This window comes from Sebastes fasciatus, chromosome 15, assembly GCF_043250625.1.
Source record: "Sebastes fasciatus isolate fSebFas1 chromosome 15, fSebFas1.pri, whole genome shotgun sequence".
Classification (NCBI taxonomy): Eukaryota; Metazoa; Chordata; class Actinopteri; order Perciformes; family Sebastidae; genus Sebastes; species Sebastes fasciatus.
The window spans coordinates 2112096-2126247 of NC_133809.1; the positions used below are offsets into that span (position 1 = coordinate 2112096).

The window sequence follows — 14152 nt, forward strand, 5'->3', positions numbered from 1 at the left end:
GCCATTTTAAAGATTTAATAAAAGATGTTTACAAAATGAATGCTCACATAAAGAAGTATGTTTTCTTAATAAAATCAACAGCGTTGTGTGTGTCTTTGTGAATGTTTGCCACTTTGTGTGTTGCTGTAGTCATCTTTATATTCTTATGTATTCATCTATTTATGCATCTCTGAGCGTATGTATGCCTGTGTCACTCATCTACATATTTCTGTGTGTGTTTGTGAGTCTGAATGCAAATGTGTGTGTGTGTGTGTGTGTGTGTGTGTGTGTGGGCACATATACATACATGAATTAATGCACTTCTGCATTTCTATTTCAGCGCGTACACTAGTATGACTGTGTGTGTGTGTGTGTGTGTGTGTGTGTGTGTGTGCGTGTGCGTGGTTGTCAGTCACACGGCAGGGCTAGGCTAATCAGCGCAGCTAGCTGTTCTCTGTGTGATGTAGGCTGATTAATATCCTGTTAGCGTCCCGCGGCTTTTAAGGCTAACTGCTGTTTCCTCTATACATCCAGCGCTGCCTTCATCTGGCCTCATTAACACGATGTATTACTATACTTAGCAACAACACACACACACACACACACACACACACACACACACACACACACACTCTGCCAACATGTTTTTCTTTAAAAGCTTAATGCTGATTGGCTAAAGCTTTGTCACATATTTGAAAGTTAGAAAAGAAAAAGTTACTTAACACTGTACATGAATAAACACCTGAATTATTCACTGTCACTTCCTCATCTGCTCAAAACACTTCATGTTTGGTGTATAAAGTATTTACTACCTTCATTTTGTGTACAGTAGATACTCATATTGTACATGCAGTACTCTATCTCCGCAATGCATCTGTTACTGTGATCTCTATTAATGCTCTGACACTCTAGTTTCACTGCGTAAGATGAATAAAGTTCATACTATTTTATATTAAATACTACACACATTAAAAAAATGGTAATATTACGACTTATTTTCTCGTAAAGTTATGACTTTATTCTTGTAATATTATGACTTTTTTTCTCGTGAAGTTCCGACTTTTTTCTCGTAATATTACGACTTTTTTCTCGTAAAGTTACGACTTTCTTTCTCCTTAAATTACGACTTTTTTCTCGTAATATTACGACTTTTTTCTCTCGGAAATTTACGACTTTTTTTCTCCTTAAATTATGACTTTTTTCTCGTAATATTACAACTTCTTTTCATGTAAAGTTATGACTTTATTCTTGTAATATTACGCCTTTCTTCTCGTAAAGTTGGGACTTTTTTTCTCGTAATATTACGACTTTTCCTCGTAAAGTTACGACATTTTTTCTCGTAATATTACGACATTTTTCTCGTAAAGTTATGACTTTATTCTTGTAATATTACGACTTTTTTCTCGTAAAGTTATGACTTTATTCTTGTAATATTACGACTTTTCCTCGTAAAGTTACGACATTTTTTCTCGTAATATTACGACTTTTTTCTCGTAAAGTTATGACTTTATTCTTGTAATATTACGACTTTTTTCTCGTAAAGTTATGACTTTATTCTGGAAATCTCCAGAAATTTCCCTCAATGTGGTCCTAATACTCTGTAGTACATTGTCTCTTTGGCCCTCACTGCATTAGACTTATATAATATATACTCAGACTATAATCTGTGTTACCTTCATCACAATGATCACATGTTTTGCGGCTCCAGACAGATTTTTTTTTTTTGCCTAAAGTGTCTCTTTTGATAGTTCAGGTTGCTGACCCCTGCTATAGACATTTTTCTGGGTACTGGAGAGCTACTGTGCTAAAGTTTTACTCAACCTAATATCTATCAACTATACATATATATTGGTATGGAAGCAAAACACCCGGCTAACCAAAACCCTGCCGGTCCTACCTTGAAGCTGTGGAGCTGCTCCGAGGCGTCTTTGTCCCGTCCCAGGCAGGAGTTGAAGATGAGGAGCTCGGTGTCTCTCAGCCAGGCCTTCAGCTCTTTGATACGAGCCTCCAGCTGCTCCAGCAGCGAGTTGGTCAGCGGGGAGAGGGCCGAGCGGGGGTTCTCCACCGCCACGCCTCGACCGTCGACCAGCAACGAGTTCATGTTGGCCGACTGGTTCTGCTGGGAAGAAGAAGAGGAGCCGGGTCCTGAATGCTCCGAGAGGATTTTCTGAGAGAAGAGAAGGAAAGAGAAGGAAAGAGAAGGAAAGATAATGTGAGTACTCATCATGCAAAGCAGCATATCAATCAATACATACACGATCATTAATCATTTAGCTTTAGAGCTGTACAGATCAATAAGAGGGATGTCATGTATTCATTCCTAAACTGCTGCAGGAGTGTGAACGTTAGATGATGTAATAATAATCACCATGTTGTTGTGACATGAGTTGATCTTCTTTATGGTTCAGTGAGTTTTCTGTGCTTCTGTGACATACATGAAGTCATATTCTCTGATTATAAGGTCATATTTAGGGCTGTCGATCGATTCAAATAATTAATCGCAATTAATTGCATGATTGTCCATAATTAATCGTGATTAATTGCAAATTAATCGCACATTTTTTACCTGTTCAAAATGAACCTTAAAGGGAGATTTGTCAAGTATTTAATCCTCTTATCAACGTGGGAGTGGACAAATATGCTGCTTTATGCAAAATGTATGTATATATGTATTATAATAAATCAATTAACAACACAAAACAACGACAGATATTGATCCAGAAACCCTCACAAGTACTGCATTTAGCATAAAACATATGCTCGGGAGCCTCGTGGGTACCCATAGAACACATTTACATTCACATATCTGGAGGTCAGAGGTCAAGGGACCCCTTTGAAAATGGACATGACAGTTTTTCCTCGCTATAATTCAGCGTAAGTTTGGAGCGTTATTTAACCTCCTTTATGACAAGCTAGTATGACATGGTTGGTACCGATTGATTCATCAGGTTTTATAGTTTCATATGATACCAGTATCTTTACTCTAACTTTAAAACTGAGCCGCTACAACCTCTGAAAGATTGTTTGCGTTAATATGGTAAAGAAATTAGTGGTGTTATAATGAATTTGAGTTAATGCGTTATTCAATTTTTGTGATTTTACAACATCTTAATGGTCAGTTGGGTTTATTTATTTATTATTTTATTTTATTTATTATAATTTACTTATTTAAATGTATTATTTTTATTTATTCAAATTTATATAATTTATTTATTTTTAATGGTTATTATTATTATTATTATTATTATTATTATCTTCACTCTAGCTTTAAAACCGCTACAACCTAAAAAATTACAAGTTACGTTAATGCGTTGAAGAAATTAGTGGCATTAAAACAAATTTGCATTAACGCGTTATTATGGCGTTAACTGACAGCCCTAGTAAAAGCCTGATTATCACATATGTTCTTGTATGAAGGTGACATTTCTGTGTTGTTTAAGGTCATTTTCATGTTCCAGTGGTTATGGTTTACACTGATTTAGTCTCCGTTTTACAACCCTTCACATTCAAAGTGTTTCCTGCTGTTGATACAATTCAATATTACAAATATTACAATTAAATATTTAGTAAATAATCTGATATTGTGATTAGTAATTTGTCTGATGCTGTTTTGATTTTATCTATAAACACATGTCATGTCTAACAATACATGTAAATATAATATAAGATATGCTACACTATCATAGAGGATTTGATCCATCTCTCCGGCTCATTCTGTTCCATGATGGTTTATTTGTAGAGTTCCTAATGTTGTTATTGTAACTCTGAATTAGCTTGATGTTGCTAATGCTGCTGCTGTCGTCGTCGTTGTTGTTATTGTGTGAACGCTGCTCTTCTTATTGTTGATGAACAAGCTTCCAGAGTGTAACTGGTGTTTTTTCCAGGTGCAGACAGATGAGCTGCTAATTCAGAGCTGATATTCACAGAAACACACGACAACAGAGACGCATTTAGACACAATACAGACGGAGAGACGGTCTGCTCAGAAGCAATCACTGTTTCAAATAGGAACAACTTACAATAACAACACAGTCCAAGCCTGTGTGTGTGTGTGTGTGTGTGTGTGTGTGTGTGTGTGTGTGTGTGATAAGCTCTGCAGAGTAATTTTCAAACCCCTGTTGATCACACAGTGAGACACAGCGAGCTGCTGAGAGAGACTACTCCCCACTCAGGTTTAGAGAGAGTGTGTGTGTGTGTGTGTGTGTTTTCTCCTGATAAGTGCTCATCAATACAGAACAAACAAACTTGTGATGTTCTTCAGTGATCACGGCGAGCTGGAACACGCAGCGTCCAACATCTAGAAGTAACTAGTGAAGTGTAACGCCTGATTTCTCCACCTGAGGCTGTGCAGCTGTGCGTTCCGTGCGTCCTCTCACACTCACTGGACGTACAGAGTACTGCGTCAGATTGTGCGTTGTGTCACGGTCTAACTGTCCGTCATAAGTTGAGTCATAAGGATGGGCTATTACGATTGGCTGCTGAGGCTTAGGGGCGGGCCTAGCAGGAAGTGATTTGAGCAACTCGCGGGAGAGTGAGAGGAACGCCACACGGGGGCTAAATCTCGTCTAAACGAGACCTTAATGAACTACGAGCTGCTCGGGCTCTCCCCAGAGCCGCCCAGACGCACCGGCGAAAGGACGGAGGCGGAGTCGGGAGCCGGCCGATCAACGTGGAACAGCGAGCGGTAGCAAGCGGAGACCAGGTAGGCCAGGTTTTTACGTGCGTATGCCCACGAATGGATACAAGACACTTGGTTAATGCTGTGCAGGTATTTTCAGAACGTGTTTTTGGACGCTATAACCTTTTTGGCTATCTTTCTTTCGGCCTCCGTCAAAGTCTGTTTTTCGATCGCTCCGCTCTCCTTAACGCCATTCAATAGAAAACTTTTTCTGGGCCCATAGAGAGCCTGGAGAGATGAGTACTATATACAGTTTATATTGTTTTTGGGTGAACTATTCCTTTCACAGTCAGATGCTGGAAGATGAGCTTTAATTATCTCCGTGTGAAACATGTTAATATTATTTTTCACTTTCAAAAACTTCAGTTTCTCATTCAGAGTTCATATCGCATTGTTTTGAAAACTATAAAGCCTCAGATGTCCGTGTGCAGCTCTCGTTGTGACTTTAACAAGCTGCTTTAACGAGAGAAACTTTGAGCGTTTGGTGAACACAGAGCTGCTCCTGAACGAGCCCCGCATGGGTCCCCGCTGCTCATTTGCATATGTATGTGTTTGTACAAAAGGTATTGAGTCGTCGGTATAGCGGCGCCTCTCCCTCCTGAGTGGAAACACTACTTTAGCTGAACTCTGGCAGGTAGAAACCGGCCCATTAGACGATGAAGAGGAGCGATTACAGGACCCCCTGACCGGTGAAATGAGCCGTTAGCCGTGTGTGTTCAGAAGAGGCGACGACGATTAGGAGTCTGTGGTTAGTTTGTCAGACAGAAACAGAGACGCGGAGAGACGGAGATAGAGGATATGAGGATGTAATTTAAGAGATATAAAGACAAGGAAACAAAAACATTAATTCTGTTTCTGAAGATATGATATATATATCTGTTCTCTACAGGTGGTTGTGCTGACGTTTTACACATTTCACAGTTTCTTAGAAACTTCTGGCGAGTTTTTGTTTTGTGTTTGTTTATGCTGCATATGTGCTGTCAAATTACTGAATGTGTTTCCTAACGAGTTGTGTTTCATTTATTTGTAATCTGGGTTTTCTTTTAGTGTAACATACTGTATGTGTTACAGTCCGTTGGGCTCTCAGACACTTTTTTGTTGAGCTTAAAACAGCTGAATGTAAACTTAAAACTTTTTAATTCCTCACAACTTTTATTTTTTAACTTGAGAGGAACAAACACATCAAGAACTAAACTTGCATCTGAAACACTTCTGCATTCTTCATTGAGTTATTTTTCCTCTTAACTCTGATTTAGCTAAATGTAACTTATTTCCACACTAGATCTGAGAAAATATGTATTTAGTGAAGTTTGGTCTAGTTTTAATCGTATGATATTTGTTAACGCAGCGCATTCGTACGAAAAGGTGTATAAATGCCACGATAACGCTCAAGGCTTTTAGCGTGCAATAGGTGCGCCTTTCTAGATTTCCGCGTATCTTTCGTACGCCATGTATCCTGTACTGACGTATAAATGCTACGGTAAGAGTTAGTGACGTAGTATAAAAAGCAAGAAAGACCACTTATGTGGGCGGGTCATTTAACCAGGAGACTCGTGTTTAACATCGTTGTTGACCGCTGTTTTCCGTAGTTGTTTCTGTATGTATTTTACTTATTTTACTTTAACCCAACCATGATGTTTTCCCTTAACCTATCTAAGTGGTTTTCTTGCCTGTACTTAAAGCTGGGCATACACTGTACGATTTTAGTTTTCAGGTGGCGAGGAAGACGTGAACAATACGACTTGTCCATTTTGCAGAGAGAATTGAAGGTAAGCTAGCTATATCTACTAGCTATATCTATTGTACGTTGTTATATTGATAGCTCTGATTACTGTAAAAAGAGGAGAAAAAAACGCTGACGTTGGGGAATCGGCTCGTGGTTCTGCTTCAACTGTGCGAGAGCCTGTGGACGGCCGACCAGAATTTCCTCGGTTCCCCCTGTACACTGCACGGCAAACGACGCCCGATGAAGCTGAGATTCGGTCCGGCACTAAAATGAGTCGTGCGGCTCAAAATGCGGGCCAGAAACGGGCTGAAATCGTACAGTGTATGCCCAACTTAAGTTAGTGGTTTTCTTGCCTAAAATTGTGGATGTTTGAAGGCGTATAAATGACACGTGAATGTCCTCGTAATGTCCTCGTATTTTTACGCCTTCCCGTGAAATCGGGTCGGTTAACAGTGAGGTAAAGGGTTTGATCGTTACCTGATTGAGGTGTCTTTTAGAGTAATGAGTTTTAATTTCTCATGAAATCAGCATCAACACACATTAAAAGACCATCAGCTTTGACTAATAACGCAGATAGATTATCAATGCAAGGCTACAAATCATGTACGTAAGAACAGCACTGAGACTGAATGAAAAAAGAGAATGAAGAAGAGACAGAGGGGGGAATAATTGCAAAGAAGAGGAAAAGTTGAAAGGAGGGAAAAGAGAAAATGTGAAGGAGAAATTAAGAGCAAGAAGGACAGATTATTCTGGGAGAAACAGAGAAAAATGTGGGGATGCAAATGGAGAAAAAGATCCAGTGGGAGAGGCTGAAAATGAAAAAGAAAATGAGTGAATAAGAGAGATAAAGAGAGCAGCAGAGTGAATGGAACAAAGAGAGAGAGAGATGTTGTGGTGTTGTTCTGTTGTTGTTTTCCCTGCAGGTTGAAGTGGTGACCGGTCCTGACTCCTGTGTTTTAGAGCGTTGATGGGAAAAGGATGAACACAGATAAAAAGATCATTTAAAGTGTTAATTTACCTGCAGCTGAACTGAAACAAAGCACCTGCATTTTTGTCTCTAGATTTTTTTTTTTTTTACAATTTTATCAACCGGAGGAAGTGGTTCTGCTTTTAACTTCTGGGCGTTATCAGTTATTATAATTCTAATGCATCAGATGGGCCAAACTGCATCTGTGACAGCACGTTCTAAAGCTTCGGTTTTACTTTCTGCAAGGACGGTCGCATGAACATGAGCTGACATGGAATCATGAAGAGGAAACGTTTGGATCTTACTAAACTCAGTGCACGTTTCTGCTCCGAAAAGTTCTCAGTTTTCTCCGCCCATCCACGTCCACGTAGTTAGACACATTTGGATGTGCACGGACAGGCGAAAACCTGCCGCATGGAAACCCCCGTGAAGGGCCGTGTCTGACGGTGTGACGTCGCTTTGACCACTCGCGACCCTCGCGAATGCAGCGAGCATAAATCACGCTGCAAAAACTGAATGAAACAGTACAGTCTGAACACAAACAAAAAAGCTTCTTTAGGTTTAGGCGACAAAAACAGGTTTAGGGAAAAACTTCTTAAAATAATTACGATTCAAAAGTGAAAGTGAAACTTAACGTTGTGAACATAAAGAAAACAACACAGTGTTGATTTCCCACGGGATGCGAACCCCTGATCTCCTGGTGAAAGTCCTGTGTTTTGTGTCCCATCCGTCGAACCTAAACGGAGTTTCACGCTGCCTTTACTGCAGCATCTGACATCTGCTTCTGCTCCTGTCATAACTACTACCATGTGAATGACAAAACCTACTAGCAGGCCTTTATTGACCCACATCTATGACACTGATAACCACTGATAATGCCCATTTAATCAGCTGATCATATTCAAACTGGGCGATCTTTATATATCTATCTATACACTGCGATATTGACGTTTATGATGCTCCGCTCATAGAAAACTCTGCTGCATAAATCAAGCGCTTCCTAAACTAACATCTGGAGATGAACCGTCAAAATCAATGAATAATCGTGATCTCAATATTGATCAAAATAATTGTGATTATCATTTTGGCCATAATCCTGCAGCCTTAATACATCCATACATCCATCTATAACATGTCTATCCAGCGTATCTACAGCGTATACATCCTCACACGCTTTGACCTTGAACAACTGCAAAAAACGACAAGCTGCTGCCAAAACCCACAACAGAAAAGATTAAAGTTAATTTACAACCTCTTTATTTTCTTCGTCGTTCGGCGTGTGTGTGTGTGTGTGTGTGTGTGTGTGTGTGTGCGCGCGCGTGTGCGTATGTGTGAGTCATAAATTCTTCATAAGGCCAGGACAGTTCAGAGGCGAGGCACAGGACATCAATTCCAGTTAATTCCCAATTTGTGTCAGAGCAGCAGATGCCGACGCCAGCACTGATAGGCCTGTTAATATGCTACTCAGACGCCATGTTGGACGGGGGGGCGAAGACGGATAGAGAGAGACAAACAGAGGTGAGACCTTCTGATATATAGGGAACATTTTAACAAGAAAAAAATAAAGATTCAGATTAGAAAGAGAGGGATGAGAGAGGTGAATGAAGGGAGGGAGGGAGGATAAATAAAAGTGAGGGAGGGAGGAAGAGTGACAGAGGATGATGGAGAGGTCTGGAGAGGTAGAGAAAGAGGAGGAAGAAAGTGTGGCTGCAACAAACAATAATTTTCATCATCGCTTTTTTCTTGATTGATTATTTTCTCGATAAAATGTCAGAAAATAGTGAAAAATCTCCCGAAGCCTGAACAGCCTGAAGTGATCTACCGTTTATTCTATTTGACCAAAAGGCCAAAACACAACCATATTCACTCTACTATCCACAAAAACAAGCAGAAAATCCAATATTTGAGCAGACAATATTTGGCCGATAGGCTTGAACAGCGATTAAAGGATTAATTGATTATATAAAATAGTTGCAGATTAATTTCCTGTACATTTCCTTTATATACTGGAAAAACAAAGTTCGGAAACTTGTGTTTGGTGGATTATTTCTCTGTTGTTACAATGCTAATGGTCATTGTATTTTACATGGTTGGTAAGCCTGTTTATTTACCTTCACAATGATGTCCAACTTGTAAGGATCATGCATTTGTGGGATGAGCAGCACAGCTGATTATGTGGGTAGCACCCAAGAACAATTTGCCAAAATGCTCCGTCAATGGTAAACAGTGTATGTGTTTTCAGGCGTGGTATTATGGACGGAGATTAATTCAGAAACAGCCCTAAAATGCTGGTCTTAAAAACAAAACGTCTTAGTGTGGATGTAGCCTAAAAGTGTCTGCTTCACTGGCGTCTCTTTCTGTCACTACCCAGAATTCCTCAGTTCCCTGATGACACACACTAACTTTGATACGTGTGTGTGTGTGTGTGTGTGTGTGTGTGTGTGTGTGTGTGTGTGTGTGAAACGGCATTGTGAGTCCAAATGTCTCTTTGTCAGTAATAGAAGTTTAATCACAGTCTGGTTACTGTGGCGGAGAGAGAGAGAGACTCATCTGTTGCTGTTGTTTAATTTCTAAAATGGAATCTGTTTCAGAGGCTGATACATATGTTAATGCACACACACACACACACTTCGAATAACTTTGAATGTGTGTGTGAGACGATAATGTATGTGTGTGTGTGTGTCGTTAGGGACTACAAGGAGACGACACACACACACACCCAGATGGCTGTGTGTTTGTGTGAAGGAGCTCAGTGCGTCGACGCGCCGGCTCGGTCGACGGGAGACGGTTTGTTTCTTCGGAGGAACAAAGTCACATCGTCACATTTGAGCCTCCTGACGAGCCGCCGCCAGCTGTCACCGCCGCCGCAGACCTGGAATTAATCAGCACGCCCGGGTGAAGACAAACAACCGCTGCCGACGTGCCCATCAGCAAGGCACACAGTCTTAGGATTAATCTAAATATAAGAGTCGTCGCGGGGGGGGAGTTATCTCAGGTGTTCTGCTGGGAAAAGTTCATTTTCTCATAAAGTTCAGTGATCGGATGGAAACCAAACTGTCCTGGTCGTTAGACAATATCTAGTTCTTTTAATTAGAACACTGAAGGAAAGAAGTCAACTACAACTCCCAAGGTGCATTTCAGTACGAATCATCCAATTATAGATCCTAAAATGACGCTGCATGTACAACTAATGGTGAGCTGAAGCTGAAGGTAACACTTTGTAGAAACCTCCACTGTTAGATTCTGGATCTTTTTGGATGAATTCTAATTTTCTGTCTTAATGTTTTGTTGACATCAAAACCTTCGTAATTTATTACAGCTCTCGCCTCTAAGGCTCATGGGTATTCATCATCATTATGAACAGTCAAAATGTCCATTTAAAGGAAAAGTTCTGTCGGCACAAAGTTTAGTCCTTTCTACCTCATGCTGTTATATTTCAGAATTTGCAGAAATTTAGTTGGATAGCGAAGCCTATAAGATAACTTTTATTTTGGTTTACCGACTTTAGATATAATTTATTTTATAATTTGTTTGCTTTTCATTGTTGCTGTTTTGCGTTATGTTTGTTCTAGGTCTGTCCGTACTGTACTCAGGCACGGTTTGTCGATCCGTAGTCGAGTCCACTTGAAAAGGTGTTCTGGAGTACGGTTCATGGTGTACTAAGGTACGGTTCGCATCAGGTGTGAAAGCCAACCGGACCAAAACACGTAACTGGGCCGCAATTTAACGCGTGTAACGTTAGCAGTTAGCGAGTAGTTTTGAAAGAACAGGCTGTTTTCAACGCCGCCGGTCTCCTCTGAAATCTGTATACATATAAAACTGTTTCATATCTACAGTATGTCTGTATCTGCGCGCATTGGAAAAACTAACGACGACAGTTTTGGTGAGTTTTATTTCGTTTCTGTCAAGTTTTAAGGAAGTGTTTTACGATGCTCTGCTACTAGAACAACTTTACGTATTCGTGTACGGTACGGATCGATCGTACCTAATGTGAAAACGCCCGAACACTCAACTAATCGATTAGTTGATTTAATCGACAGATCTGTAAAACTGAGTTTCTCCACAAAGAATCACACAAAAGCACCACTATGAATCTGAATCTGGTGTTCACCAGAGACGTGCTCATACGTTTCTTAAAAAGCATAAAAAACGACTAATAGGCAAAAGAAATCTTAGTCGAATAAGACCAAAACTAGCGATTAGTCGACTATTTCGTGTCTTTGTAGTATTTTGAAGGTGTGACTATAAAGTGAAGTAATCCCCTCAGACTAGCAGCTCTGTTGTGGGTATTGAAGTGCACCCTGAACTCTAAGAGTCTGAGAGTCTCCACCAACACAGCGGTGACGTCACCGAGGAGGTCTTCAGTCGTCTCTCCGCAGAGCAGAGCCGCTTCAGACAGATTGGAAAATGAACAGCTGTGTGTTTGTGTGTTTATCTCTCACGCGACGTCGAGCACGCGGTCCATCTCAACCTGTGCAGACGCTTCTCTGCGTTTCCATTTCCTGATGAGTTTCTGACTTCTGTGAAGACGACTTGAAGGAAAACTTTTCTCTACAAGGACGCGAGGGTTAGCGGCACGATGTGAGACTTGATTATCACCTGGTGTCTCTGATCGAATCACTGATCTTTGGCTTCATGACAGGAAGAACCTCGTCTAACAGAGGCAGCGTTGTTAGTGCTGATGCTTCTCCAAATTAATAACACATTACCCATCTGCACCACGGCGTCATCGCCTTCACAAGACAAATACATTTGAAGTATTTTATCCATTTGATACTACTCTATGGAGGACTGAACCTGCTAAAATCAAAAATAAATAAATAAATGACTCGATAAATAAATAAATATAACATTAAAAGTATCAAAAATAATATTAAAAAAGAAATGTAGCCATTCATTAATTGATCAAATATGACATAAATTGATATTTCTGTTTCAATTAATCTGACCCCATGACACATGTTGAGTGACAGCCCCCCTCATTTGCATAATGAGGTAGAAATGCATAAAAAAATAAATAATAATAATAATAATAATAATAAAAGTAAAAAGAAAATAATATAAAATTAAATAATACAGAAATAAATAAGTTTGGGGAAATAAATAAGGAGGGAAATGCAAAGGGAAAATTGTGCAGAAATGAATAAATAAATAAATGCATAAATAAATACAGTACATACATTTAAAAATAAATAAAATAAATGCAAAAATAAATAAATTAATATAAATAAATGTAAAAATAAATAAATAAAATACAAAATTATACAAAGAAATACATAAAGTAATATACAAATAAAAAAATATAAATAAAATAAATATACAAAAAATAAAATAAAATTAAACAGAAGAGTAAATAAATAAGGGATTTAATACAAAGATAAATAAATAAAGAAGCAATTTAAACAGAAATATCTTATAAAAATTGTATATCTTATAAAAATCTTACATTTTATCATTAATTAATTAATGGCTATGTTTATTTTTAATATTATTACGTCTATATTTATTGACACATTTCTTTATTTATCAAGTAATTAATTTATTAATTTATTTATTTTTCTACTCATCCTGTAAAACATTGTGACTGGCGACTCGTCACCTCTGGAAACAACCCTAAAAAACCTTTAAACTAACTGTTGTCGATCTAAAGTGAAGACAGATTCAGTAACTGCGTGGCTCACTATCCCAGTATACACACACACACACATATATATATATATATATATATACATCCCAGCTTCCAGTTAAAGGCCACGGTGGCAGCAGGGCTCCTTAATTGAGACGACACTAATTATCATCTTCATGTTCTAGATTAGATCAGTGCTGATTAGCCTAAAATTAGACACACACACACACACACACACACACACACACACACACACACACACACACAAACACACACTCACACACTCACACACACACATACACACACACACACACACACACACAGTCCTGTCTCTACAGAAATATCAGTAACATCCTCCAGATAACATCTCTGTGTTTGGCTTTTCTAATACTTATCTCTCTGTGTGTGTGTGTGTGTGTGTGTGTGTGTGTGTGTGTGTGTGTGTGTGTGTGTGTGTGTGTGTTTCAGTCACCTCCAGCTGCCTCCAGGTGTGCGTCAGGTTGTGTATCTTGCGGTGGAAGTTGGCGGGCAGCGCGGTCCCGCTCCTCTTCAGAGACTCGGCTCGGCCCAGCAGGCTGGTCTTCCTGCTCTCCATCATCATCAGCTCAGCGTGGCTGCTCTGGAGACGGACGACAGGACAGACAGACGTCACACAGATGGACAGACTTCACCTGACTTAATACATCTCTATTTCTAACACAACTGGTTTGACATCTGGTAAATGGACTTGCACAGGTCCATCAAGATCTAATCTAAACACTCACACACCGATGGCTCAAGTGTCTTGCTCATGGACACTTGGACATGTGACCGGAGGATCCGGGGATCGAACAGTTCAATATTGGAATATCAGTGACAAAGTACGGGAACATAATCCAAGCAGTAATCCTGTTTCTGACAAAATGTCTCTGACAAAACCTGGTTGAGTTTCTACAAGTTGTGATCCCATGACTCTGGGTCTCTGCTGTGAATCCGTCTCTCTACAGCAGCCGTCCTCCACAAAGCAGGAAGCTTCTGGAGCCTACAGGTGGTGAGTATTTGATACTCTAAAGACAGAGGAGTATTCCTTTAACCGGTCTTTCAGAAAGCGGAGCAGATCTTTTTATTATTTTCTTGTTGTTGTGTGCAGCTCGTCTCGTGATGAAATGTTTGAGGCAGTCGTCGGGAGTTTTCAGC

General features: G+C 39.6%; 1 protein-coding gene across 2 annotated transcripts in view; it reads right to left on the reverse strand.

Annotated features, from left to right (window-relative positions):
- Positions 1-14152, reverse strand: part of akap6 (A kinase (PRKA) anchor protein 6) — a 420277-nt gene that overhangs the window by 245226 nt on the left and 160899 nt on the right. For both annotated transcript variants that reach the window (XR_012597348.1, XM_074661221.1), the window contains exons 16-17: positions 13449-13595; positions 1877-2146 (exon numbers count right to left, since the gene is read on the reverse strand). Coding sequence is in view for 1 of the 2 variants with exons in the window: in XM_074661221.1 (XP_074517322.1) it covers positions 1877-2146; positions 13449-13595 (417 nt within the window). In the remaining variant the exon portion in view is untranslated. The remainder of the gene's footprint in view (positions 1-1876; positions 2147-13448; positions 13596-14152) is intronic.